The following is a 23,319-nucleotide window of genomic DNA, read 5'->3' as shown; positions in this document are numbered from 1 at the left end:
GGTGGCAGGGGGCCGTCCTGACGGCCACACATCCCCCCACCCCAGTGAGAGCACCCCTGGGGCGGGGACCCCGTCCTGACGGCCATACATCCCCCCAACTACAGTGAGAGCACCCCCGGGGCGGGAACCCTGTCCTGACGGCCACACATCCCCCCACCCCAGTGAGAGCACCCCCGGGCGGGGACATCATCCTGACAACCACCACATGACCCCATGGGAGAGCCCCCGGGTGGAGACCCCATCCTGACGACCACACATCCCCCCCCACTGAGAGCACCCCCGGGCGGGGACCCCGTCCTGACGACCACACATCCCCCCCCACTGAGAGCACCCCCGGGCGGGGACCCCGTCCTGGCGACCACACATCCCCCCCCACTGAGAGCACCCCCGGGCGGGGACCCCGTCCTGGCGACCACACATCCCCCCCCACTGAGAGCACCCCCGGGCGGGGACCCCGTCCTGGCGACCACACATCCCCCCCCACTGAGAGCACCCCCGGGCGGGGACCCCGTCCTGGCGACCACACATCCCCCCCCACTGAGAGCACCCCCGGGCGGGGACCCCGTCCTGGCGACCACACATCCCCCCCCACTGAGAGCACCCCCGGGCGGGGACCCCGTCCTGGCGACCACACATCCCCCCCCACTGAGAGCACCCCCGGGCGGGGACCCCGTCCTGGCGACCACACATCCCCCCCCACTGAGAGCACCCCCGGGCGGGGACCCCGTCCTGACGGCCACACATCCCCCCACCCCAGTGAGAGCACCCCCGGGCGGGGACATCATCCTGACAACCACCACATGACCCCATGGGAGAGCCCCCGGGTGGAGACCCCGTCCTGGCGACCACACATCCCCCCCCACTGAGAGCACCCCCGGGCGGGGACCCCGTCCTAACGACCACACATCCCCCCCCACTGAGAGCACCCCCGGGCGGGGACCCCATACAGAACCCCCACCCTGTTGGTCCCACCGCTCAGGCACCGCCTTTCCGGCGTGCGGCGGAAGCGGAAGTGCCCGCGGGCGCCGCTCACTTCCGGTCGGGCGGCGGGCGGCGGCAGTGGGAGGTGAGTGGGTGGCGGCGGCAGTGGCCGTGGGCGGGCTCCGGGGCGGTGGTCGCCGAGGCGCCGGGACTGGGGGCGGGCACGCGCGGCCGCGGGAGGTGGTCCGCACCGCCGGCCGCTCCAGCCCGGGCCCGCGCTCCAGTGACGCGGCCCGGAAGGCGGGCGGAGGTGGAGGCGTTGCGGGCCTCCCGGGGCCCCGTCCTCCGGGCTCGAGGAGGCAGGCGTGGACTCCGAGAGCGCCGCTCGCTGGAGAACTGCGGGGGCAGCGCGCGGGGCCGGCGGCGGCCCGAGCGGGCGGCCGGGGGGATGCGCGGCTTGTCGGGGCGGCGGCGGGGCCGGTAAGGTGCGGAGGCCGACGAGAAGGGAAGCGCGCAGGTACGGAGTTCGCCGTGCAGCGGCTGTCGGCTTGCCTCCCGGGGCCGGGGTTTGCGGCTCGCGCCTTCGGCGTCTTGGCGTTTCTCTGTCGCGCTGAGACTTTGCGCTTTGGGGGGTGCCCGGTCGGTCAGGTGGAAGGAGAGACCGTGCCGGCAGCGCGGTGCGGTCGGAAGGGCGAGTCAGGAGGCCTGTGCGGTAGCAGTTAGTTAATGCAGAGCCCTCCGCGGATCGTCCGTGGGGTTGGGGGTTCTGCTGTCAGCATGTGGGGTGGGGGCGGGTAAGGAGTTTGGGGAGAGGACGGGTCGTTTTCATCTCGTCGGGAAGTTGCGTACAGAAGACATGCATGGAAGTAGTGTAATGTCTGAGGCCAGGGGCACGCGTGTTTGTTAACTCCTCTCATTTGCCAGGCGCTCCCCGGATACCCCTTTGGCGCCGGGACTAGGGCCGTGGAGCTGGGATGGAAGGTAGGTTTGCTGGAGCAAAGGTGCCTTTTGCCCTCTCGTCTTTGTTTATTAGGGTTGTTAAATGTACAAGGTAGAATTTCGGATGTTACAGACAGTAATGGTTTTTTAAAAATATGTCTTTTAAGTTTTTTTTAAGATTTAGTTGAGAGCGCGCGCATGCGCGAACACGCCTGCAAGCGGGGAGGTAGGGGGAGGAAGAGAATCTCAAACTCAGAGCCCTGAGCCCCGACACAGGGCTTGACCTCACGACCCTGAGATCACGACCTGAGCCGAAGTCAAGAGTCGGGTGCCACCCACATGCCCCAGTAGTGATTTTTTTGAGGGGCATGTGCTGGGACTTGAGCTGGGGGGTGTGAGGCGTGTTGAGGCATATGCTGTCCGGGTGCTTCCGTGTCCCACTGAGGCCTCCCGGCACAGCTGCCCCACTAGTGTGGCCAAAGGGTGCTATGAAGGTTCCAGAAATTGGCTCTGTCTGTGGGAGAGAAGTACCTTGGCGACTGACATCTGGTAGGATGAGGGGTCTAAAGTCCACATGGAGACATCCTCCATTTGTTCATAGCTCATACCTGTAAATGCCTCTGCTTTACTTAAAGGTAAAAGTGCCTTCATATCTGGGTTCTGAAAGCTTATATCTATTATTAAGGAGTTCGTAATCCTGGTTCAGCTTTCAGGTTTACTGGATTAATGATCTCAGATATTCTCCTTATAGCTCCATTGTGAACAGCTGAGACTGTTAGGGGGAATGAGTTTTGTACCGACCTTTTCTGCCTTCCTAACACATCTTCCCCTCCTGCTCCCTCTCTCCCTGTTCACACAGGATACCTCTAGTATGACATGTGCTGAGATTCCACCTGCTTTTTAACCATGAAGGAGACAGACCGGGAGGCTGTAGCAACAGCTGTTCAGAGGGTTGCTGGGATGCTTCAGCGCCCGGACCAGCTGGACAAAGTGGAGCAGTACCGAAGAAGAGAGGCCCGGAAAAAGGCCTCAGTGGAGGCCAGACTGAAGGTACGAGACCAGAGGCCACAGGCATCCACTTGACTCCCAGTCAGGATAGATCCATTTACCTTGAGTTCTGGGTTCCTGCATAACATCATCATTGTAGTTTTGCTAAATTAGATTTTGTGATGATCTGGAAAGAGGCAGAACAGACCATAACCCTTACTTAACACATTCCTTCCAAGACTATATTACCAAGCAGTATATTATGGAGAAGTTTGTGGGAATATTGGAAACACCAAAGGAACAATCTTTTAAGCACCCAGAAGTGTCCTTTTAAATTTTAAACAATATTAGAAGAATAGCAGCTATCCTTATTTGTTGAAAGGTCTTCTACAGAGTGCCACTAGAGATCATTTTGTTTAGAACTTTTCAGCATACGCTGTAGCTGGCTGGCTGTGTCAGGCACTCTGCTGGCACTGGGCAGGAAGGAGCGAGGAGAGTGAGGCACAGTTACTAAGCATGTGAGAGTGGGACAAGAAAGAAAATTATTCTTTTTCAAGGTATTTTGTGATTGGTTTGGCTTTCAACCTAATTTGTATGAAGAGGTAAGGTTTTGTTAAAATACAGACATTCAGTGTAGCTATAAAAATGTTAAGACCGTGGCCTGCTGTGATTGACAGGCAGCAGAGCAGTCTTGGGGGTGAAGAGAATGCCCTTGAGGAAAGTTCATTTTCTTTTTTTTTTTTTTTTAATATTTTATTTATTTATTTGACAGAGAGAGACATAGCGAGAGAGGGAACACAAGCAGGGGGAGTAGGAGAGGGAGAAGCAGGCTTCCCCGCGGTGCAGGGAGCCCAATGTGGGGCTCGATCCCAGGACCCTGGGATCACGACCTGAGCCGAAGGCAGACGCTTAACAACTGAGCCACTCAGGGGCCCCTGAAAGTTCATTTTCACACTCATATGGCACTTGAAAACACTGTTAGCATTTGGATAATGGCAGGCTTGATAAGACAGGATGAGGATCATTTGTACCAAAATGAAGCATCCAAAGACTGGTGGGCCTATTTAAAGCAGTAGTTTTAATTTAAAAAAGTTTTAATTTAAAAAACAGTTTGGACTTGCTTCATTTTTAGTCAGCATTTTAATCTGTTCCAGAAACTTGTGGGATTAGCTGATGATCATCAGTAGTGGCCTAGAGACCTTCTGTGGTCTGTTACCATCATCATTAATAATTTCCATGTGCAGCTTAAACGGCTCCTGGGTCGAATGTGTACCTGGCTCCGGTTATGCCAACTGGCCCTCGCTTCTTTCCCCTCCACTGGCTGCCCCTCCTTCATGTCCCCTCCCTTTTGGCTGTGTATCACTTGCTGATGGCATTTCGGCATGCCAGTGGAGTGAGTCTGAATCCCAGATGTACCAGCTCTCCGCAGTGGGGCCAGCCATCCTTGAGCCAAGTCTGGTCCTGGCTGAGTGGCAGGAGGCCCTCTACCTCAGAGCTGATGAGCAAGTCCTGACAGTCTGAGATGAGGCCTGAGGGAACTGTGGGATGCTTGGGGAGACCATGTGTGGAGTCCTCCTGGGGCAGCCACAGGACCTGAGGCATGCCCATCGTGGTATCCAGCATCTTCAGGCTGAGGGCCCAGATGAGGAGTTTAGGAGGTTTTCTCAACAAAGCTTTAAAAGGCGTTGTTCTGTTCTAAGGCAGCAGTGAAAAAAAGGAAAAGCTATTTTGTGAATCAGTTAAGTTCCTTTTGAATTTTATTCTCTTTTCTCTGAGTATTGACTACTCCCAGCTACTGAAATTTGTCTTCTGTGAACTTGAATCTCCCGAGGAAGACTTGTTTGTGGCTGTCCTAGCTCTGCTCACCATCCCCTCGCCCCTGGGTGTCTCCCCTAGGCTGCAATCCAGTCCCAGTTGGACGGTGTGCGCACAGGCCTGAGCCAGCTGCACAATGCACTGAACGATGTCAAAGACATCCAGCGGTCCCTGGCTGACGTCAGCAAAGACTGGAGGCAGAGCATCAACACCATTGAGAGCCTCAAGGATGTGAAGGATGCTGTCGTGCGGCACAGCCAGCTTGCCGCAGCTGTGGAAAACCTCAAGAACATCTTCTCAGGTGGCTGTGGGGTGGGGGAGACAGCTGGGGATGGCCAGTGCTTTGGGCGTCAGGGGCAAAGTGCTGTCTTTTCTCTTTCCTGTGACTCGTTTTTCCTCGCTGTACAGGTGATGAAGAGGTAGATCCAGCTTTTGTGCGGTGTATTTTGTAGACCTCCCTCGGTGTGGACAGTGTTTGATTCCCACCTGTATAGTTAACTTCTTGTTTGCACTAAGGGTGGAAGGGACCAGTTGAACAAGCCAAGACCAGTAAAATGCTTGTAGTTCTGTTTGGATAGAGGCACAGAAATGGGTTAACAGAATAAGTGCTTGTGAGCTTCATTCCCTGGGTTGCAGTGTGGCTGTCAGATCAGTAGACCAGATGGAACTCTGACAGGTGAAAAAGAGAGAAGCATCCCCGTGAACAGGACAGACAGGCCAGTTCCCAACTGGAGAGGTGATGCAGGCGAGTGGCAGTTCCCAAGTGGAGAAGAGTGTGCACAGGCCGGGGGGGGAGGGCACAGGAGGGAACCGCTCTGCAGCCTTGGTCAGCATTGGGCAGGATATGGTGGAGGCCTTGGGGCTGGGTGGGGTGGGGTGAGGACAGGAGGTGTGGGGGTGGCCCTTTCAGAGCCATGTCCTAGTACCTCACCAGTGAGAGGCTCTGCTGCCTATCTGGGAACAGTGTCATTTGTCATGTGGGTGGGGCTCCATGTCTGCTCAGCACAGTCCAGAGAGTGTCTCACCCCTCATCCCCTCACCTCTATCAGGGTCACCAGCATCCCAGCAAGAGACCTGGGGATGGTCTGACCCCTTCCCTTCCTTTATCCCGTGTCTGGTCTCAGTGAATTCTTTCTGTCCTTTCCTAAACTCTGCTCGCCCCCTGAGCGTAATCTGCCACAGTTCTTCACACCAGTATAAAGCCACATCATGGTGGCCCTGTTCTACCCGCATTGTACCTTGGTAATTTGTGTCCTGTTCAGCTCCTTTTCCTTGGACTCCTCTCACACTCGTGTCTGATGGCAGCGTTGTTGAGTACCTGGCCCCCTTGCTCGTCTTCCCAGGGTCTGATACTTGGGGCCATGTTCCAAGTTGCTTCTCACATCGCCCCCCCCCCCCCCCCCCCCCAACGAATGGCACAGCATTGCCAACTCCACAGTGGGTGCTAAGGAAGCAGCTCGTCTTGGTGACTGTTGGCTGCCTGGAATTGGAACGTCGTCCCCAAGCCTGAATGTCCTTCATGACACTGAGCCAGCACCTTGCTAGTTAATTTCCCCCCTTATGATTTCCTGTTGACTGGCAAGATTTCCTTCTAGTCTTGTAAAGCTAATGTCAAAGGATCAACAGTTGCTTTACTGGAAGAAGTTCATCCACAGGAGTTGAAAATAATTTTCTTCCCTTGAAGAACGAATGAGGCTATGTTATATACGCATTTTTGTTAGGAGTAGACTTTATTGGGAAGATGTTGTGCTGGTTTGACCCTCTTAGACTTTTCTCATTGCCTGTAATTGGGTAGTGTTGTGCACGCAGCCTTTTTCCCCCCACTTTGTTTTAACATGAGATACACTTAATATAAAATTTACTATCTTGATTGTTTTTGAGTGTACAGTTCTTTGGTGTTACATACTTTCACGTTGTGCAGCTGTCACCACCATCCACCCCCACAATTCTTTCATCTTGTAAAACAAACTGTACAGTGCTGTGTGTCAGTGACATGCTAGTGAAACTAAAAGAAAAAGACCAAACTTTGCACCCATTAAATGATAGCTCCCCATTTCCCCTCCCCTTACTAGTTGTGGATCTATTTAGATTTTCTGTTTCTTCATGAGTTAGTCTCTCTAGGTTTTTTTCACTATGTCTAGTGCAAAAATTGGTTGGTGTACAATTGTTCATAGTACTCTCGTGATCCTTTCTATTTCTGTAGAATCAGCAGTAATGTCCCTACTTTCATTTCTGATTGTAGTATTTGAGTCTTCTGTCTCTCTCTCTTTTTTTTAAGTTAATTAGCTAAAGATTTGTCAATCGTTGATCTTTTCAAAGAACCACCTTTTGGTTTTGTTAATTTTCTCTGTTGTTTTCCTATTCTCAGTTGTGTTTCTTTCTGCTTTTCTCTTTATTATTTCCTTCCTGCTGGTAGCTCTGGGGTTAGCTTGTTCTTTTTCTGATTCCCTAAATTATAAAGTCAGGTTGTTGATTTGATAGTTTTCTTTTTCTTTTTTTTTTTTTTACATAAGCATTGACAGCTATACACTTGTCCTTAAACATTGCTTTTTTAGATCCCTTAAGTTCTGGTGTGTTAGGTTCTTATTTTTGTCTAAGTATTTTCTAATTTCTCTTGTGATTTTTTCTTTGACCCAGTGATTGAGTGTGTTAATTTCCACTAATTTGTGAATTGTTCATCTGTTACAGATTTCTAACTTCATCCCATCTTGGTTGGAAAAGATACTTTGTATAATATTTACCTTTTCAAATCTGTTGAGATTTGTTATCTTACATAAGGTCTATCCTTGAAAATATGCTCTTGGGAAGAACATGTGTGTGGCTGCTGGGTGGAGTGTTCTGTATATGCCTGTTAGATGTAGTTGGTTGATTGTGTTGTTTAGGTCCTCTGCGTCCTTCTGTATCTCCTGACTGGTTGTCCTGTCCACTACCGTGAGTGACATCGAAGTCTCCCAGTTATTACTAGAGAACTGTCTATTTTCCAGTTTTGTGAATTTCTGCTTTGTATATTCTGATGGTCTCTCATTAGGTGTGTAATTGTTTATAATTTTATCTTCTCACTGTAGAGAGCCTTTTATTAACATATAATGCCTTCTTTATCTCTTGTAAACTTGATTTCAAGTCTATTTTGTCTGGTATTAGTGGGACCACCTGCTCTATTTGGGTCCCTGTTTGCATGGAATGTCCTCTACCACCCTTTCATTTCAACCCTGTTTGTGTCTTTGGATCACAAGTGAGTCTCTTATAGATAGCATGTGGCTGGATCTTGTGTTTTATCCTTTCTACCAGTCTCTGTCTTTTAATTGGAGAATTTAATCCATTCACATTTAAAGCAATTACTGAAAATTTGTGACTTATTTCTGTCATTTTGCTATTTGATTTCTGTGTGCCTTACAGCCTTTTTGTCCCTCATTTCCTGCATTCCTGTCTTCTTTGTGTTTAGTTTATTTTTTTGTGGTGAAATGTTTTAATTCCTTTTTCATTTCCTTTTTTATGTATTTAAAAGCTATTTTCTTTGTAGTTACTGTGGGAATTACATTTAACATCTAAAATTAAAGTACTCTGAATTTATACGAGTTTAACTTCAGTAACAGACAAAAACTCTGCTCCTACACAACACTGTCTCAACCCCTTTCAGTTATTGATGTCACAAAATTACATCTTTATATGTTGTCCAAAAACATAGACTAATTGTTTTTTATGCGTTAGTCTCTCAGATTATGTGGAAAACACAATGTGGAATTATACACCAGTTACAGTAAACTAGCTTTGGACAAATAATTTTTTTCCCCTAAATATATTAGTCTTTTAAATTAAGTAGACAAAGTAAAGCAACAAACGAAAGTTACCATAACACTAGCTTTTAGAGTCACCTGTGTATCTACCTTTATTGCCATCTTTATTCCTCCCCCGCTCTCTGCGTTACCATCCAGCGCCCTTTCATCTCACCCACAGGACTCATTGGGGCAGCTCTCCAGGCCGAGGAGTGCTCAGCTTGTGCTTGTCTGGGAGTATCTTTGTGTCTCCTTCGCTTTTGAAGGACAGTTTTGCCAGATGTAGGACTCTGGGTGACTCTTGTTTTCTTTTAGACTTCAACTATCGCAGCCAACTGCCCTTGGGCCTCCAAAGTTTCTGATGAAAAATCTGCTTGTGGTCTTACTGAGGCTCCCTCGTAGGCAACCAGCTGCTTCTCCTCACTGCTTTCCAGGTTCTCTGTCTTTGATTTTCAGCAATTTGTAATGTGTCTCGTTCTGGGTCTCTGAGTTCTTCCTACTTGGAGTTTATTGAGCTTTTAGATGTTTATATTCCTGTCTTTTATCAAGTTAAGTAAGTTTGATCATTATTCAGATAATTTCTTTGTTTCCTTTCCTTTCTTTTTATCTTCTGGGATGTCCACAGTGTGCATGTTGGTCCACTTGACATTTTAAAACTTTTAAAACTTGTTTTAAAGTCTTCATCCAATAGAGGGGCGTCTGTTAAGCGTCTGCCTTTGGTTCAGGTCATGACCCCAGGGTCCTGGGATCGAGTCCTGCATCGGGCTCCTTGCTCATCGAGGAGCCTGCTTCTCCCTCTGCCACTCCCCCTGCTTGTGCCTGCTCACTCTTGCTCTCTGACAAGTAAATAAAGTCTTTTAAAAAAAGTAAAGTCTTCATCCAGTAGATCGACAACCTAGTGTTTCTGAGGGATGATTTCTGTTGGGTTATCTTTTCCCTTTGAATCTCCATACTTTCCTGAATCTTTTTAGGTCTTGTGATTTTTTTGTTGTTGTTGAACGTTGGACATTTGAATCTAATAACATAGTAACTCTGAAAATCAGATTCTCCTTTTCTGCTGGGTATGCTGATTTTTGTTTATTGTTCTTGTTTTGGTTATTGTAGGCTGTCTCTGTGCTGAGGATTAGACTGAGATGTAAATTGAAGATCTTCTCAGGTCTTTTCTGAGCCTGACCTTTCCCTGAGCATGTGCAGGCGCTTTTTAATTACCCCGTATATGAGGTTGCTTTTGAATGTCATTGTCTTTAATGTCTGGAGGGGGAAGGAATAAAAATGGAGGGGGAAAAGAGGCACTGGCTCTTAAAATCATCTGGAAGTCACCTGGCTCTGGGGCGAGGGGTTTGCAACAACGGTGGCCTGAGTACAGTAACAATGGGTTCCACCACTGTGTCTGCATCTCCCTGATAGGAGGCAGCAACCAGCATTTGGAACACAGATCCCCAGTGTTTGGAGGGCATGGTCCTCTTTGCTCACCCAGGTTCCCTCAAGCTGTGTGCAGGCTGCTTCGGGAATGCGTGGCGGGCCAGGCTGGGGCTGGTGCTGGGAAGGTGCTCCTGTGCTAAGAGCTGAAATTGACCAGAATTAACCACAGTTTACTGCCAGGCCATCTCCTGGAATTTGCCAGCCTTCTGCAGACTCCACAGTTCCAAAATAGTTATTCAGACGGATTCTGCCAGTGCAGTTGCTGTCTGGTGTGGAGACAGATTCCTGGTGCTCTCTCTGCCATCTTCCCAGGGTCCTACCCAGCCATTTGTGTGGTTTTTCACGGTGCCATCTTGTGCCTTTTTCCCTAGTGCCCGAAATTGTGAGGGAGACCCAGGACCTCATAGAACAAGGGGCGCTCCTACAGGCCCACCGGAAGCTGATGGACCTGGAGTGCTCCCGGGACGGGCTGATGTATGAGCAGTACCGCATGGACAGTGGAAACACTCGTGACATGACCCTCATCCACAGCTACTTTGGGAGCACGCAGGGGCTCTCGGACGAGCTGGCCAAGCAGCTGTGGATGGTGCTGCAGAGGTCACTGGTCACTGTTCGCCGTGACCCCACCTTGCTGGTCTCAGTTGTTAGAATTATCGAAAGGGAAGAAAAAATCGATAGGCGCATACTTGACCGAAAAAAACAAACTAGTTTTGTTCCTCCTGGGAGGCCCAAGAATTGGAAGGAGAAAATGTTTGCCATCTTGGACAGAACCGTGACGACTAGAATTGAGGGCACACAGGCAGACACCAGGGAGTCCGACAAGATGTGGCTCGTCCGCCACCTGGAAATCATAAGGAAGTACGTCCTAGATGACCTCATCGTTGCCAAAAACCTGATGGTTCAGTGTTTCCCTCCCCATTATGAGATCTTCAGAAACCTCCTGAGCATGTACCATCAGGCCCTGAGCACGCGGATGCAGGAGCTTGCGTCCGAAGACCTAGAAGCCAATGAGATCGTGAGCCTGTTGACATGGGTCTTAAATACCTACACAAGGTAACTCCAAAGTTACTCTTGTATTTTCTTTTATGTAGAGTTGAGTTGTTTTGCTCCAGCATGTGCTCAGCACCCTCAGACTTTGTTTTCCTACTGATGAAAGCCTCCCCTCTGGTCCCTGTGTGGGCTTAACCTTGAGGTCAGGGCCCAACCTCTGGTTGTGTGAATGCTCTTGTGTTTGGGTGGTGCTCCTGCCCTTGACGTCCAGTCCCTAGTAAGCAGTTCAGCATTGGGCTCTTCCATGATACTGAGTGCTCACTGTGCACTAACCCATTTCCTTCTTACGGTGACACCCTGAGTGTGTGATTTTACCTTGGGGGACGGGTAAGGACACATGGGCGCAGGATTTCCGGGGACCTGCACGGAGTCACAGGAGCCACCAGCTCACTCCTCCTGGCTTCCAGGCCCCCGCCCCCCCCAGTTTGGTTTCTTCTCACCAGTATCCTGGAAAAATCCATTCTTTTTACATTTCAACCTTGAGGTTTTGTCACTTCACAAAAGGAACGTGGGCCATTTTGTGCTTGTATTCGTTTGACGTAGGGTTTGAAAATGGAGGCAATGGCGGGGTATTCTGACATTCTTTAAGTGTAGCTAGCTGAGAAGAAGATGCATTTTGATTTTGCAGGGTCTTGTGAATAGAGAACAGTATAGAGTACTGTACTGGAATTATTTTTAGCCTGTCTGCTCGTGTGCAGAAATTTGTTAAACCTCTTGCTTTAGCAATAAGGTTTTGGATGTTTTGTTTGTATTTTGGTAACTGGTCATAGTAGAGAATACGTACATCTCAACATAAAATGGGAGAAACTCTCTCATCCATGATAGTGATGGTCACTCTGTCCAGTGTGTCTGCAGCTTCACTCTGCCAGGCCTGGGTCCTGCCACCTGGGCACTGCCCTCGCCCCAGCCACAAGCCCAGAGCGATCACCATCTCCCCATCCTGTGGCCTTCTCTGTACAGGGCTCAATTTCACGTTACCCCATGAGGAAAGCACTGTTAGGGTCATATTCGTTTGCTTGAGGAAACAGGTGCAGGGAGTCACGTGCCCAGCATTTACATGGACAGCGAGTAGAGAGCAGGAGTAGAATCTGGGCCCTGGGCCCTTGTCCCTGCTCCAGCCACCAGACTGGGGGTGCTTTTGTTGGTGTGCACAGTTTTGTGTCTTGGTTTTGTGTGTTTTTCTGTGTGTGGACAGCTGCATACTGGCCACCTTTTTAGCATTTGGACTTTCTAGTGGGAAGAATTGGATTGCTTTCATACTAGAAACATTTCACGCTGAATTAAGGTTCTTGGGTGAAAATCTAGGTTGAGTGAATAGTCTTTTAATACTTGCAGAATTTTATGAAGTACCTTTTCACTGAGGAAGACCTTGTATTTCTTATAGATAGTGGACTAGCTGTGAGTACTCAGTGTTTTCCTCGTAAATACGTATTTAGGGAATATGGCAAAAGGTGTGTGTATTTTTTCTGAACATTCAAACTTTGGACTTTTAAGAACCCAGCCACACAAAGATAACTTTTTTATGGAAACTTTTTTCTGAAATTCAGTCCACATCGTTCCTTCTTAAGCACACTTGTTCGAATGCATTGATACTTTTGCTGACTTATGTTTCATTATGAAGTGCAGGGATCAGCAACGTTAACTTCAGCGCTTATGTTTCTGAATTACTGTACTTGTTTGTCATTCCCTTGTTCGATAGGACCTGTCTACTCAGCACCTCCAGTTTGCCAGGCCCTGGCCTTCCCCAGGGGGAGGTGCTGGGCATAGACCAAACATATCTCCCCCATCACGGGGTTTCTTTCCTGATTGATGTGGGTGCAGCAGGCTGAGGCCAGGGACAGAGGTGCCTTATGTGGCCACTTCTCACCCAGTGCTCTCCCCAGGGCCCCGCCTCTCCTCCCTAACACAGTCTTGAGGGTGGTTGGGTGTTTGTGTGTCAAAAGAAATAGCAACACTTGGCTGAGCATTTTCCGTCTTCCTGGTAATTACTCTTTCTCATACCTGGTTTTGCCGTAGTACAGAGATGATGGGGAACATGGAGCTGGCCCCAGAAGTGGATGTCAGCATCCTGGAGCCTTTGCTTTCTCCAGATGTGGTCTCTGAGCTGCTTGACACGTATATGTCAACTCTCACTGTGAGTACAGCAATGTGTGGTCCCAAACCAGGCTGTGTTGGCTCCCTAAGTCATGCCGTATCCGAGGCCAGTGGGCAAAAGAAGGCAGGGGAGAAACCGGTTTTGATACTGGCTTCCTAAGGATGTGTGGTTCTGCTTCTGGGAAATTGGATCTTGAAATGTGCGTTGGCCAGCTAGATGAGGAAGGTGGCTCATTCTGTGGCCCTGGGTCTGGAGGTCAAAGCGTGTGTTCTGCAGGTACAGAAACCTCCTCCGGCTGGAGTAGTGAGCCTGTCCAGCCCCTGGTAGCCAGGTGGGCAGTGGTGCCTGCCAGCCTCTTAGAGCTGAGTACAGGAGTAGGAGGGTGGCAGTTGGGGACCAAGTGCCTCCCCCCCCCGTGACCCGCAGGTGGTCTGCGAGTAACATGAGGAGGTCAGGGTCTGCTTCCTTGGACAAGGTGAGCACAAGCAGCAGACAGCATGCTGACTGAGATGCTGAGCCCCACACTGGGAGGCAGGGAGGGGTCTGTGCTCCCGAGGTGATGCTGCTGCTGTGTGGTCTTCCGCGGACAAGCCTGCTGGGGGCATGTCCGCCCTGTGCTTTTGTGTACGGCTGACCAGCCTGGCCTCTCCTGCAGCGTGGTGCTCGTCCAAAAGGTGGGCGGTGGAGGCAGCACCTGCCATGGAGGCGGCTTGTGGGATGGCTTCCCTGGCGTCCCCTTGTTCAGGAATAGCGACTCCCAGGGCCCTGAGTTTGGTTTCTGCCGCTGCACTGCTGAGGAGAGGCCGTGTGCATTGCCTCAGAGTGGTCTGTTCTGTTCTTCCTTCTTCTGTGATGCCAAACTTCTTTAGTCAAACATCATTGCCTGGCTGCGGAAAGCACTAGAAACAGACAAGAAAGACTGGATCAAAGAGACGGAGCCCGAAGCCGACCAGGATGGGTTCTTCCAGACGACACTCCCTGCCATTGTCTTCCAGGTACCGTCGTGTGCTTCTGGGGTGCATTGCTGGATCATTCCTGGGATCTGTGGGTTTGACAAAGGAACATAAAGTGCCTCCCTTCCTAAAGACAGAGGGAGACCTTTCCGGTGCCTCAGGCCTCTCCTTCTGTCTGGAACCGAAGATACCGAGGGTCGCCTGTCCAAGCAGTTTTGCACAGTTACTCTAGTTTCCCTTAAGTGTTTGGATTTGAACTGGAACCGAAGTACATGTTATTTGCATGTGACACTCAGATTTGATTTTGCTTTTTTGATGTTTCCTGATGTTGGAAATGGCTAAGATTTGTCTTCTAAAATGCCACCTGATTGAGTATAGCCTGATGGATTTGGGGAAGAGTCCTTTATATTTTAACCATAATTGTGCCTTCTTATGGTTCATTTACTTTTTGATGCCCAGCACCTGCTGGTGTTCTCCAGCTTCCTTACTGTCCTTTTCTTCTGGCCCGTCGGCTTTTCTTCCTGGAGGAAGGTTTCTGGCAGGAGGAGGGCTGAGTCATGGTCTAGTCCTTGTGTGAGACCACGTCACTGGCGTGTGCTTGGATACCACCCGGGCACAAGTGAACACTGTGGGCATCTGTCTCTGGGTGACACCATGAGCCGTAGAGGGGGCCTCACCCTTTCCTTGATTTTGGAAACTTGTGTCATGACAGACTGCATGTACCACAGGCCTGGGGTGAGCTTGGCCTTCCAGCCCTTCTCCGCCTCTCCATGTGTAGCTCCCCTGAGCTCCAGTGTGTATCCTCCCAATTCTTTGTAAGGAATCCACATCACAAATCACAGCCCAGCCCCTGGCACACATGTGACCCCAGCCGCACCTGACCTCCCTGAGCCCCCCATCTCCCTGTCAGCTCGCTGAGAATACACATTTCCCTCTTTGTGGAGACCAGTCTGTTTGCAGGTAATTAGGAAGCGATTCACTTGTGTTTTTTCATCTGTTGAGAAAGTTGTTCATTTAACTGACTTGTTGTATTTTGAGTGATTTCTTTCCTTTTTTTTTTTTTTTCTGAATTCGGACTGTAACTACCAGTTGGCAGATAGGGGTTTTAATGGGAAGCTTGTACCCTTGTGAGTTCATATTAGAATTCATAAATTCTCCAATTTTTAGATGTTCGAACAGAATCTTCAAGTTGCTGCTCAGATAAGTGAAGATTTGAAAACAAAGGTACTTGTTTTGTGTCTTCAGCAAATGAACTCTTTCCTGAGTAGGTATGTATTTTTGCCAGGGTGCTCATTTAGAAAGTATATGTTTTTAAAGCTTAAAAGCAAAACTTTGATCCTAATACGCCTGATATTAAAAAATACTTTAAGCCTGGATTTGGTGTTGTGATCTTTGTTATTTTGAAACAAGCCTTTGGAATGGATTACACTGGTTTCCCGAGAGCCCAGATGGGCCTGCTGGGCCAGAGTTAGATTCTCCTCCAGACGCTTCCTTTCTGTAGTCGGCACTACCCAGGGCCTGGGAGGGACTCCACCGGTGGTGGCTCCCCGTTCCTGTGGCTGGGAGTTGGCCGTCCGACCAGGCTGGGGAGCGTGTCTGCTGGATGCCTGCCTCCCTTTGACTTGGTCGGGAAGGTTTTCAAATCTATACAGAAGCAGAAAGAGTGGTGTAAAAAAAACTTGACTCATCGTCCACCTTCAAAAGCTGTCCCTTGAAAGCCCCCCTCACCTCATCTGCACACACAGATGTCCCTTTAACCCTCCCCCACCCCCCATAAGTACTTTAAAGCAGATCCCAGACATTCTGGCATTTCATTCCCTGTGTCCTTACTCTGGCTGTAGGGCCGTCTGACAGCAAGTTTGTATTTGGGTTTCCCCAGTGGTTTCAGACATGCCTTCTAGTTGTATGTTGAGACTGGGCTAGCAGCAGGTCTGGGCTCCCAGGTCTCGGGCGCAGTAGCGTGGCCTTGCCCCTCTGAGCCACTGGCTTGTGGACACGTGCAGATTATGTCATAGTGCCCAGCACCTTCTTGTCTAGCCCTAACTGCTGTCCCCCTTTGAGCCACATGTTGGCTCTAAAGACTTATGAGATTCCTCTTTATTTTCTTGCTGTTTGGCAAGAACCCGGCCTAAGCAGAGTGCTCCACATGGCAGCGCATCACGAGATGCGTGTCCCTCTGTCCTGCCCTGGTGGCTGAGAGTCCCCGCCAGTCATGCCCCTGGGGATCATGGCCTTAGTCATTTTGTTGGCAGAAGAGGAAATTTTCCTCATCAGCCTCAGAAGTTTGATTACCTGAACCACACGTTGGACAGAAAGGTGGAATAAATGCATAATTATTTCCCTTTAATTGCCAACTTTGCTCCTTTTAAGGTCTTTTAAACATATATACGGTGTGTTGTAGTGTTCTGCTCTTGTGTGTGAGTCTCTAATGAATTCAAAAATAAAATATGTAGTGATCTCAGTTGCTTGTTTTCTTCCTCAGATGAGCAAGTTATGTTTGAGTAATTTCTTAATTTGATTTCTTCAGGGAAAGTTTCAGGAAGTGACATTTTATCTAATATTTCATGATGTTCCCAAAACTATTGTATGAATTTCTAGGCAAATTATATGTCAGATAAAATAATAATATTCCACCTACAAATATTTCAAGATATTTGTATGCTCAGAATACTGAATCCTATTTCAAAGCCTGATACAAAATTTATTTTCAATAATCCATATAAAATGACCAGCTTCCCTGATTTTTCATTAGTATAGATCATCCAAAAATTTATTTTATTTTTAAAGATTTACCTGGTCAGATGTTAACGATGCCAAATGTATTTATCAGGTGTGATTTCTTTGTGGTGTTTGGCACACCCCCAGGCTCCCCCTTACTGATAGTTTTGCTGGGGGGCTGTGTGTCCTCAGATACAAAGAGGAAGCTCAGTCATATAAAGAAGAGCACCTGAGGAATCGGCAGCACCCCCACTGCTATGTCCAGTATATGATCGCCATCATCAACAACTGCCAGACCTTCAAGTAAGTGACCGTCATGGACAGGGTGACCCAGGAACAAACGAGCAGAAGGTAAGGATACTCAGTTGCTTCATGGGGCCTTAACTGTTTCCTTACAGAGAATCCATAGTCAGTTTAAAAAGGAAGTATTTGAAAAATGAAATGGAAGAAGGCATGTCTCTGAGCCAGCCAAGCATGGATGGGATTCTGGACACCATTGCAAAGGAGGGCTGCAGCAGCCTGCTGGAGGAGGTCTTTCTGGACCTGGAGGTGGGAGCCGGTTCTTTACTGCTTTATTTCCAGGCTGACAATAGTGTCTCCATCCAGTGTGTATGTGGGTCTGCGATGTACCCTGTGACCGCATACTCGAGCGGAGCTGACACTTCAGTTCACCTCTCACTGTGAAAGGGCCTTTGCTTTTCTGTGAGGTGTGCCTTATATGCCACAGGCCCAGACTGGAGTCCTCTGACGTACAATTGCACGGACTTCCATGAAATATTAAAGTGATTAATCTGCTTGGCGAATTACAGAATGGAAACAAGGACATAGAAGGAAGATGGACTGTGTTCATTAGCAAATTCTTGATCCAGAACCAAATTGAGAACTCGTGCATGCGTGCAACACATGTCACATGGACCCTTGGAATAAAAATACAAAACAAAGTCATTAATAAAATGCATTTAGCATCATATCAAAGGCATAATACACTAAGAACAAGTAGGGTTTATTTCAGAAGTACAAAGATGGTTTAGCGTTATGTAGATGTATAGGTAGAAATCAGAATATATTAAAAAAATTAAACTGTGATCATCTTGGGTCCTTCTGGGAAGGAAGTAGCTGGAGAGGAGCTTCTGGGGTGATTGGTGGGATCATTTTGTGATGTTTGCAACTTTCTCGAAAATGGTTTAGAAAACAGATGAAATGGATACATTTGAAATTATTTCAAAATAAAAAAACTATAACAGAAAATTAGATAAGGGACACAAGTAAGCCCTTTCACAGAAAAGGGATTACAAATGTCGTAAATGTGAAAACAAAATGCCTGGTCTTCCTGATCTTCAGAGATGCGCAAACTGAAACCGAGTATTCTCTGTTGCTTCACGGGATGCCAAGTGGTGTTGCAGGCATGGGAAAGGGGATGTTCTCGTGTGTTCTCTGTAGAACCAGTGCTGTAGTTTTTGGAGGGCAGTGTGGAAAGTTTCGGGGTTTTAGTTTGCACACTCGTGGGCTGAGCAGTTCTACTTTTGGGGTTTCACCTGCAGAAATGCACAGGTTCACTGCACTGTTCTTTGTAATTGCAAAATGTGAGCAGTTTTAAATGTCCATCAGGATTGGGTAAATGCAGAATATCCATATAATATATGTAAACAATAAAGGCAGTGTGTGTACGGACAGATCCACAATCACCGAAGTCGTGTGTGATGAGTGTCTCACAGAGTTACGGTACGTGTTTGCGGACTGCGTGGCGGTGGAGTTGTTACGTGTGTATTGCTGTCACAGAACATCACTGAGGCTCTGCAGCACCTTCCTCCTGATACACGTGACTCAGGGACAGTGTCCAGGTGACATTTTCTGTGTTCTTTTCAGCAACATCTCAGTGAGCTGATGACAAGGAAGTGGCTGTTAGGATCCAATGCTGTGGACATTATTTGTGTTACCGTGGAAGATTATTTCAATGATTTTGCCAGAATTAAAAAGCCGTATAAAAAGGTAAAGAGTGTGGACACAGTGACTTGGTGTGAGCTCATCTCCAAGCGTCTTGTTGGAACTCAGTGTCCAGTTGGTTCTTCTGTGAATGGAGGTTCACAGGTGGTTTTATTAACCCAAGGCAGGCAGGAGATGTCAGTGTCTGGAGGTAAGCCGGGTGGAGGTGATGATGCTTCTGTTCCTTTAACCTGACTGCCTCCTGACACTCCACCAAGCCCTCTTGGACACGAGGCCACAGACGCAGGCTGCACTTGCGGTAGGGACCTCCTCAGCCGCCCCGGAATCCCCTAGAAGGGAGGGTGGGGGCAGCGGCTCTGGACTAGTTTCCTCTCCGGGATCCCTGTCCAGGGCACAGGCAGGCTGCTGGCCTTTCTCCGCTCCAGCAGAGGCCCCAGGGCTCTGGGGGACCCAGGAGCCCTGCCACAGACGCACAGAACCCCCGTGTGCCTCAGCTGCGTGCATGTCCTTGGGGTTTCCCTGAAGTAGCCCATTTCCTCCTGTAGTTCCTGGGCCCCTCATGGGTTCTCAGGGCCTTAGGTGGTGTTTGCATTGTTGCTCTAACAAGTGATGCGTTTTAGAAAGTCAGGCTTTCCCGGTGTTTTTTCCTGGCTTATAGGAAGTGGTTTTGATACACTGACGTCGTGTTCAGACATTTTGTAAAACTTTCTGATTGTTTCTGGGATTTGTCTTGGGACCCTCTTAGATCTCTGTGTAGACGGTTGTGTCGTGTGAATAGTGACAGTTTTCATTCTGGTCCTCACACCTTTCATGTCGTCTTGTCCTGCTGTGATGACTGGGACCCAGTAGAACCCTTGTCGAAGTCCTCATTTTAAGGGAAATTCTTGTGGCTGCCAGTAAGCCTGCTACCTGTAGGGAGACCCGGTGATTGGAACCCGACTGCCTGCTTCCCTCACCTGTGCCGTCCGGGGGCCTCTGGCTGGCCCGCAGTCCTGTGCTGCTCCCTAGGCTGTTGGCTCCACCGCTTATTTCCTTAAACATTTGCTGGGTTGATTCAGTAGTTCGTGCCTGAGGAGCCCATGCATGCGTGCAGCCCTCCCCGTGGGGCTTGTCTGGAGGGCTCATCTGCTGGTGTGATTGGGCGCAAGTTTCCTTTCACCACTTACTTGAAAGAAACCTAGTGAATACTGTTGTGAACCCGCACGTGTGCTCCTTCAGGTTCTGCCATCTGTTCACAGGCGGGAGGGTGTGTGCCCTGCACAGCTGCCTGGCCAGCCCGGGTCTCAGCAGGTGCCTGGGGTGTGGGTCTCAGCGGGGGGCGGGTAGGGGGAGTGTCTCGGTGGGGAGCCTGGGGGGTCTCAGTGGGGAGCTGGGGGGAGGTCTCAGGGCGGTGTCTCAGTGGGAATCTGGGGGGAGGTCTCGGGGGTCTCAGCAGGGGGGTGTCTCAGTGGGGATCTGGGGGGAGGTCTCGGGGTGTCTCAGTGGGGAGCCTAGGGGGTCTCAGCGGGGGGGTCTCAGTGGGGAGCTGGGGGGAGGTCTCGGGGGGTGTCTCGGTGGGGAGCCTGGGGGGTCTCTGGGGATCTGGGGGGAGGTCTTGGGTGTCTCAGTGGGGAGCCTAGGGGGTCTCAGCGGGGGGGTCTCAGTTGGGAGCTGGGGGAAGGTCTTGGGGGGTGTCTCAGTGGGGAGCCTAGGGGGTCTCAGCAGGGGGATGTCTCAGTGGGGATCTGGGGGGAGGTCTCGGGGGGTGTCTCAGTGGGGAGCCTAGGGGGTCTCAGCGGTGGGGGGGTCTCAGTGGGGAGCTGGGGGAAGGTCTCGGGGGGTGTCTCAGTGGGGAGCCTAGGGGGTCTCAGCGGGGGGGGTCTCAGTGGGAAGCCTAGGGGGTCTCAGCGGGGGGGTCTCAGTGGGGATCTGGGGGAAGGTCTCGGGGGGTGTCTCAGTGGGGAGCCTAGGGGGTCTCAGCAGGGGGGTGTCACAGTGGGGAGCTGGGGGGAGGTCTCGGGGGGGTGTCTCAGTGGGGAGCTAGGGGAAGGTCTCGGGGGGATGTCTCAGTGGGGAGCCTAGGGGGTCTCAGCAGGGGGGTGTCACAGTGGGGAGCTGGGGGGAGGTCTCAGGGCGGTGTCTCAGTGGGGATCTGGGGGGACGTCTCGGGGGGTGTCTCAGTGGGGAGCCTAGGGGATCTCAGCAGGCGGATGTCACAGTGGGGAGCTGGGGGGAGGTCTCAGGGCGGTGTCTCAGTGGGGATCTGGGAGGAGGTCTCGGGGGGTGTCTCAGTGGGGAGCCTAGGGGGTCTCAGCAGGGGGATGTCACAGTGGGGAGCTGGGGGGAGGTCTCAGGGCGGTGTCTCAGTGGGGATCTGGGGGGAGGTCTCGGGGGGTGTCTCAGTGGGGAGCCTAGGGGGTCTCAGCAGGGGGATGTCACAGTGGGGAGCTGGGGGGAGGTCTCAGGGCGGTGTCTCTGGGGATCTGGGGGGAGGTCTCGGGGGGTGTCTCAGTGGGGAGCCTAGGGGGTCTCAGCAGGGGGGTGTCACAGTGGGGAGCTGGGGGGAGGTCTCAGGGCAGTGTCTCTGGGGATCTGGGGGGAGGTCTCGGGGGGTGTCTCAGTGGGGAGCCTAGGGGGTCTCAGCAGGGGGGTGTCACAGTGGGGAGCTGGGGGGAGGTCTCAGCAGGGCGGTGTCTCAGCGGGAGCCTCCGGCCTGCCTTGCCGACCCTGTGTTTGCCGGCAGAGGATGACTGCGGAGGCGCAGCGGCGAGTGGTGCTGGAGTACCTGCGGGCCGTCATGCAGAAGCGCATCTCCTTCCGCAGTGCAGAGGAGCGCAAGGAGGGTGCCGAGAGGATGGTCCGGGAGGCCGCGCAGCTCCGCCTCCTGTTCCGGAAGCTGGCCTCGGTGAGTGCCTTCTTGTTTCTGTCCCCCCCACCCCCACCCCCTGGGCTGTTTCGGCCTGCTGATCAGGGCCAGTCACGTCAGGGACCAAGTGACCAGTCAATCCTCCTTGTGTGCCCAGGAAGGTCTGTTGGACCTTGTCGCTGGGGGTAGCTTCTGGGGCGTTACTCCTAGCCCCGTGGGAGTGGCGTTAGCCAGACTGGTCTTGCCCCTGTGGGCTGCCCGCCCCCTGCCCTGCAGCATCCCTGCTGAGGGCGCCCAGGACAGCTCCACTGTGGGCCGATCCTGAGCCATCGGTGTCTGCCTGGGCCACAGAGTTCCACAGACACTCGGCATGTGTCCCCTCGCGGTGCTTGGCAGCTGCATGCACACTGTCTTCCAGGGGTTTGGTGAGGATGCAGATGGGCACTGTGACACCATTGTGGCCATCGCGGAAGTTATTAAGCTGACGGACCCGTCTCTGCTCTACCTGGAAGTCTCCACTCTGGTCAGCAAATACCCAGATATCAGGTAAGGGCCCATGTGCCATGTGTTTTAGCTAAAAATCATGGAACAGAGCAGTAAGCTCGTTCCTAGGGTCATTGACAAGATGGAGGGGCCTGACCAGCAGGTGTGAGCACCATTGGGTGTCCTGGCTCCTGGGAGGACAAGTTGTGTGGACGATGGCCGGGAGCAGAGTGGGCGTATCAGCGTGCCTCTGTGTCCCTATCCCTGCTGTTGGACCCGGAGCCCATGGGACCCCAGCCTCGGGTCATGCACCTCCCAGGTGTCAGAGCACGGCTGGAGAGCAGGTGGCCTGAGTGCAGGTGGGGCATCACCACGCTCTGTGCACTGGGGGAAGGTAGCAGAGCAGAGTGGTTTCAGGAAGCTCGTCTTGTGCTCATGGATTCAGAGAAGGGACATGTGCCTGTCACACGCGACCAAGACGCCTCCCACCACCCTCCTGCCTCAGCCAGTGTCTTCTCTTTCTGCCAACGCTGTGGGTTTGCTTGAAGCGGGAGGAACTGGTGGTCCAGGGCTCTCCAGGGTCCTCTCACTCTAGTTAGGCAGTCTGTTAAAGATGTAGGAGAACAGAGTTTAAAACCTCATGATTATCAGTTGAAGAAAAGGCCGCCGTGAGCAGAGAACTCCGGTTTCTCTCCTGTCATGATATGGGGCACGCCTTCTCGTGCACAGCTGTTGGCCCTGCTCTGGGGCCTCAGTGTTGGCTGAGCCAGGCGGCGGGGGGACTGGGGGGAGTTTGAGTCAGGTGTGGGGGGTGAGCAGCTGTAAGTGGACCCCCTGACACACCCATGGTGTTCCCCGCACCTGCAGGGATGAGCACATTGGCGCACTTCTGGCCATGCGAGGGGATACCAGCCGGGACATGAAGCAGACCATCATCGAGACGCTGGAGCAGGGCCCGACGCAGGCAAACCCAAACTATGTGCCAATCTTCAAGGAGATTGTGGTTCCCAGTCTGAACGTGGCAAAGCTCCTCAAGTAGCCTGTTGGGCCACAGCCTTGTTGCGATGCTGTGCCCATCACCCCCCCCCCACCCTTGTGTGGCGGCCAGAGCAACACGAGACACCCAGGACATGCATGCCTTCCTCTCCTGGTGTCGTGCTCAGGGCTTCTTGAAGAACAAGCACTCTGGGGGCCGTGGTTCTGCTGGTTTTCTCACTTTTTTGTAATGTCCTTTGTGAGGCAGGCTCTGGTGTGAGGGGCCTCATGGTGCCTGTCCCCTTTAACCCCTGGGTCTTCCCTCATTTCTGCACAGTGTAAACACTTCCAAAACTCTGCTGTTCAATAAAAGAGTCTAACCTCCTGCAGGGAAATGAA

General features: G+C 51.2%; 1 protein-coding gene across 3 annotated transcripts; it reads left to right on the top strand.

Moving 5' to 3' along the window:
• The first annotated feature begins 1,005 nt into the window (after positions 1-1,005).
• Positions 1,006-23,319, top strand: EXOC3 (exocyst complex component 3). 3 transcript variants are annotated; one of them, XM_045863948.2, is made up of 14 exons: positions 1,006-1,066; positions 1,846-1,902; positions 2,720-2,910; positions 4,744-4,963; positions 10,229-10,910; positions 12,924-13,041; positions 13,872-13,997; positions 15,123-15,223; positions 16,866-16,976; positions 17,072-17,222; positions 18,540-18,662; positions 21,340-21,501; positions 21,881-22,008; positions 22,813-23,319. In XM_045863948.2, exons 3-14 carry the CDS (start codon positions 2,767-2,769, stop codon positions 22,982-22,984), a joined length of 2,238 nt encoding a protein of 745 aa, XP_045719904.1. In that variant the 5' UTR covers positions 1,006-1,066; positions 1,846-1,902; positions 2,720-2,766; the 3' UTR covers positions 22,985-23,319. The 3 variants fall into 3 exon arrangements, with proteins under 3 accessions (XP_045719904.1, XP_064452984.1, XP_045719905.1); XM_045863949.3 differs by lacking the exon at positions 1,006-1,066 and adding an exon at positions 1,089-1,438; XM_064596914.1 differs by lacking the exons at positions 1,006-1,066; positions 18,540-18,662 and adding an exon at positions 1,088-1,438.

This window comes from Mirounga angustirostris, unplaced genomic scaffold (assembly GCF_029215605.1).
Source record: "Mirounga angustirostris isolate CCGP_5_RB_7025 unplaced genomic scaffold, mMirAng1.0.hap1 SCAF_7, whole genome shotgun sequence".
NCBI classification, from domain to species: Eukaryota; Metazoa; Chordata; class Mammalia; order Carnivora; family Phocidae; genus Mirounga; species Mirounga angustirostris.
The sequence above is the reverse complement of the archived record's forward strand: the minus strand, read 5'-3'. Positions and strand labels throughout refer to the sequence as shown.

Coding starts and splice junctions, on each gene's coding strand:
- EXOC3 (XM_045863948.2), top strand. CDS start 2,767: ATGAAGGAGACAGACCGGGAGGCTGTAGCAACAGCTGTTCAGAGGGTT. Junction 10,911..12,923: donor GTCTTAAATACCTACACAAG/GTAACTCCAAAG, acceptor GTTTTGCCGTAG/TACAGAGATGATGGGGAACA. Junction 13,998..15,122: donor TCCCTGCCATTGTCTTCCAG/GTACCGTCGTGT, acceptor TCCAATTTTTAG/ATGTTCGAACAGAATCTTCA.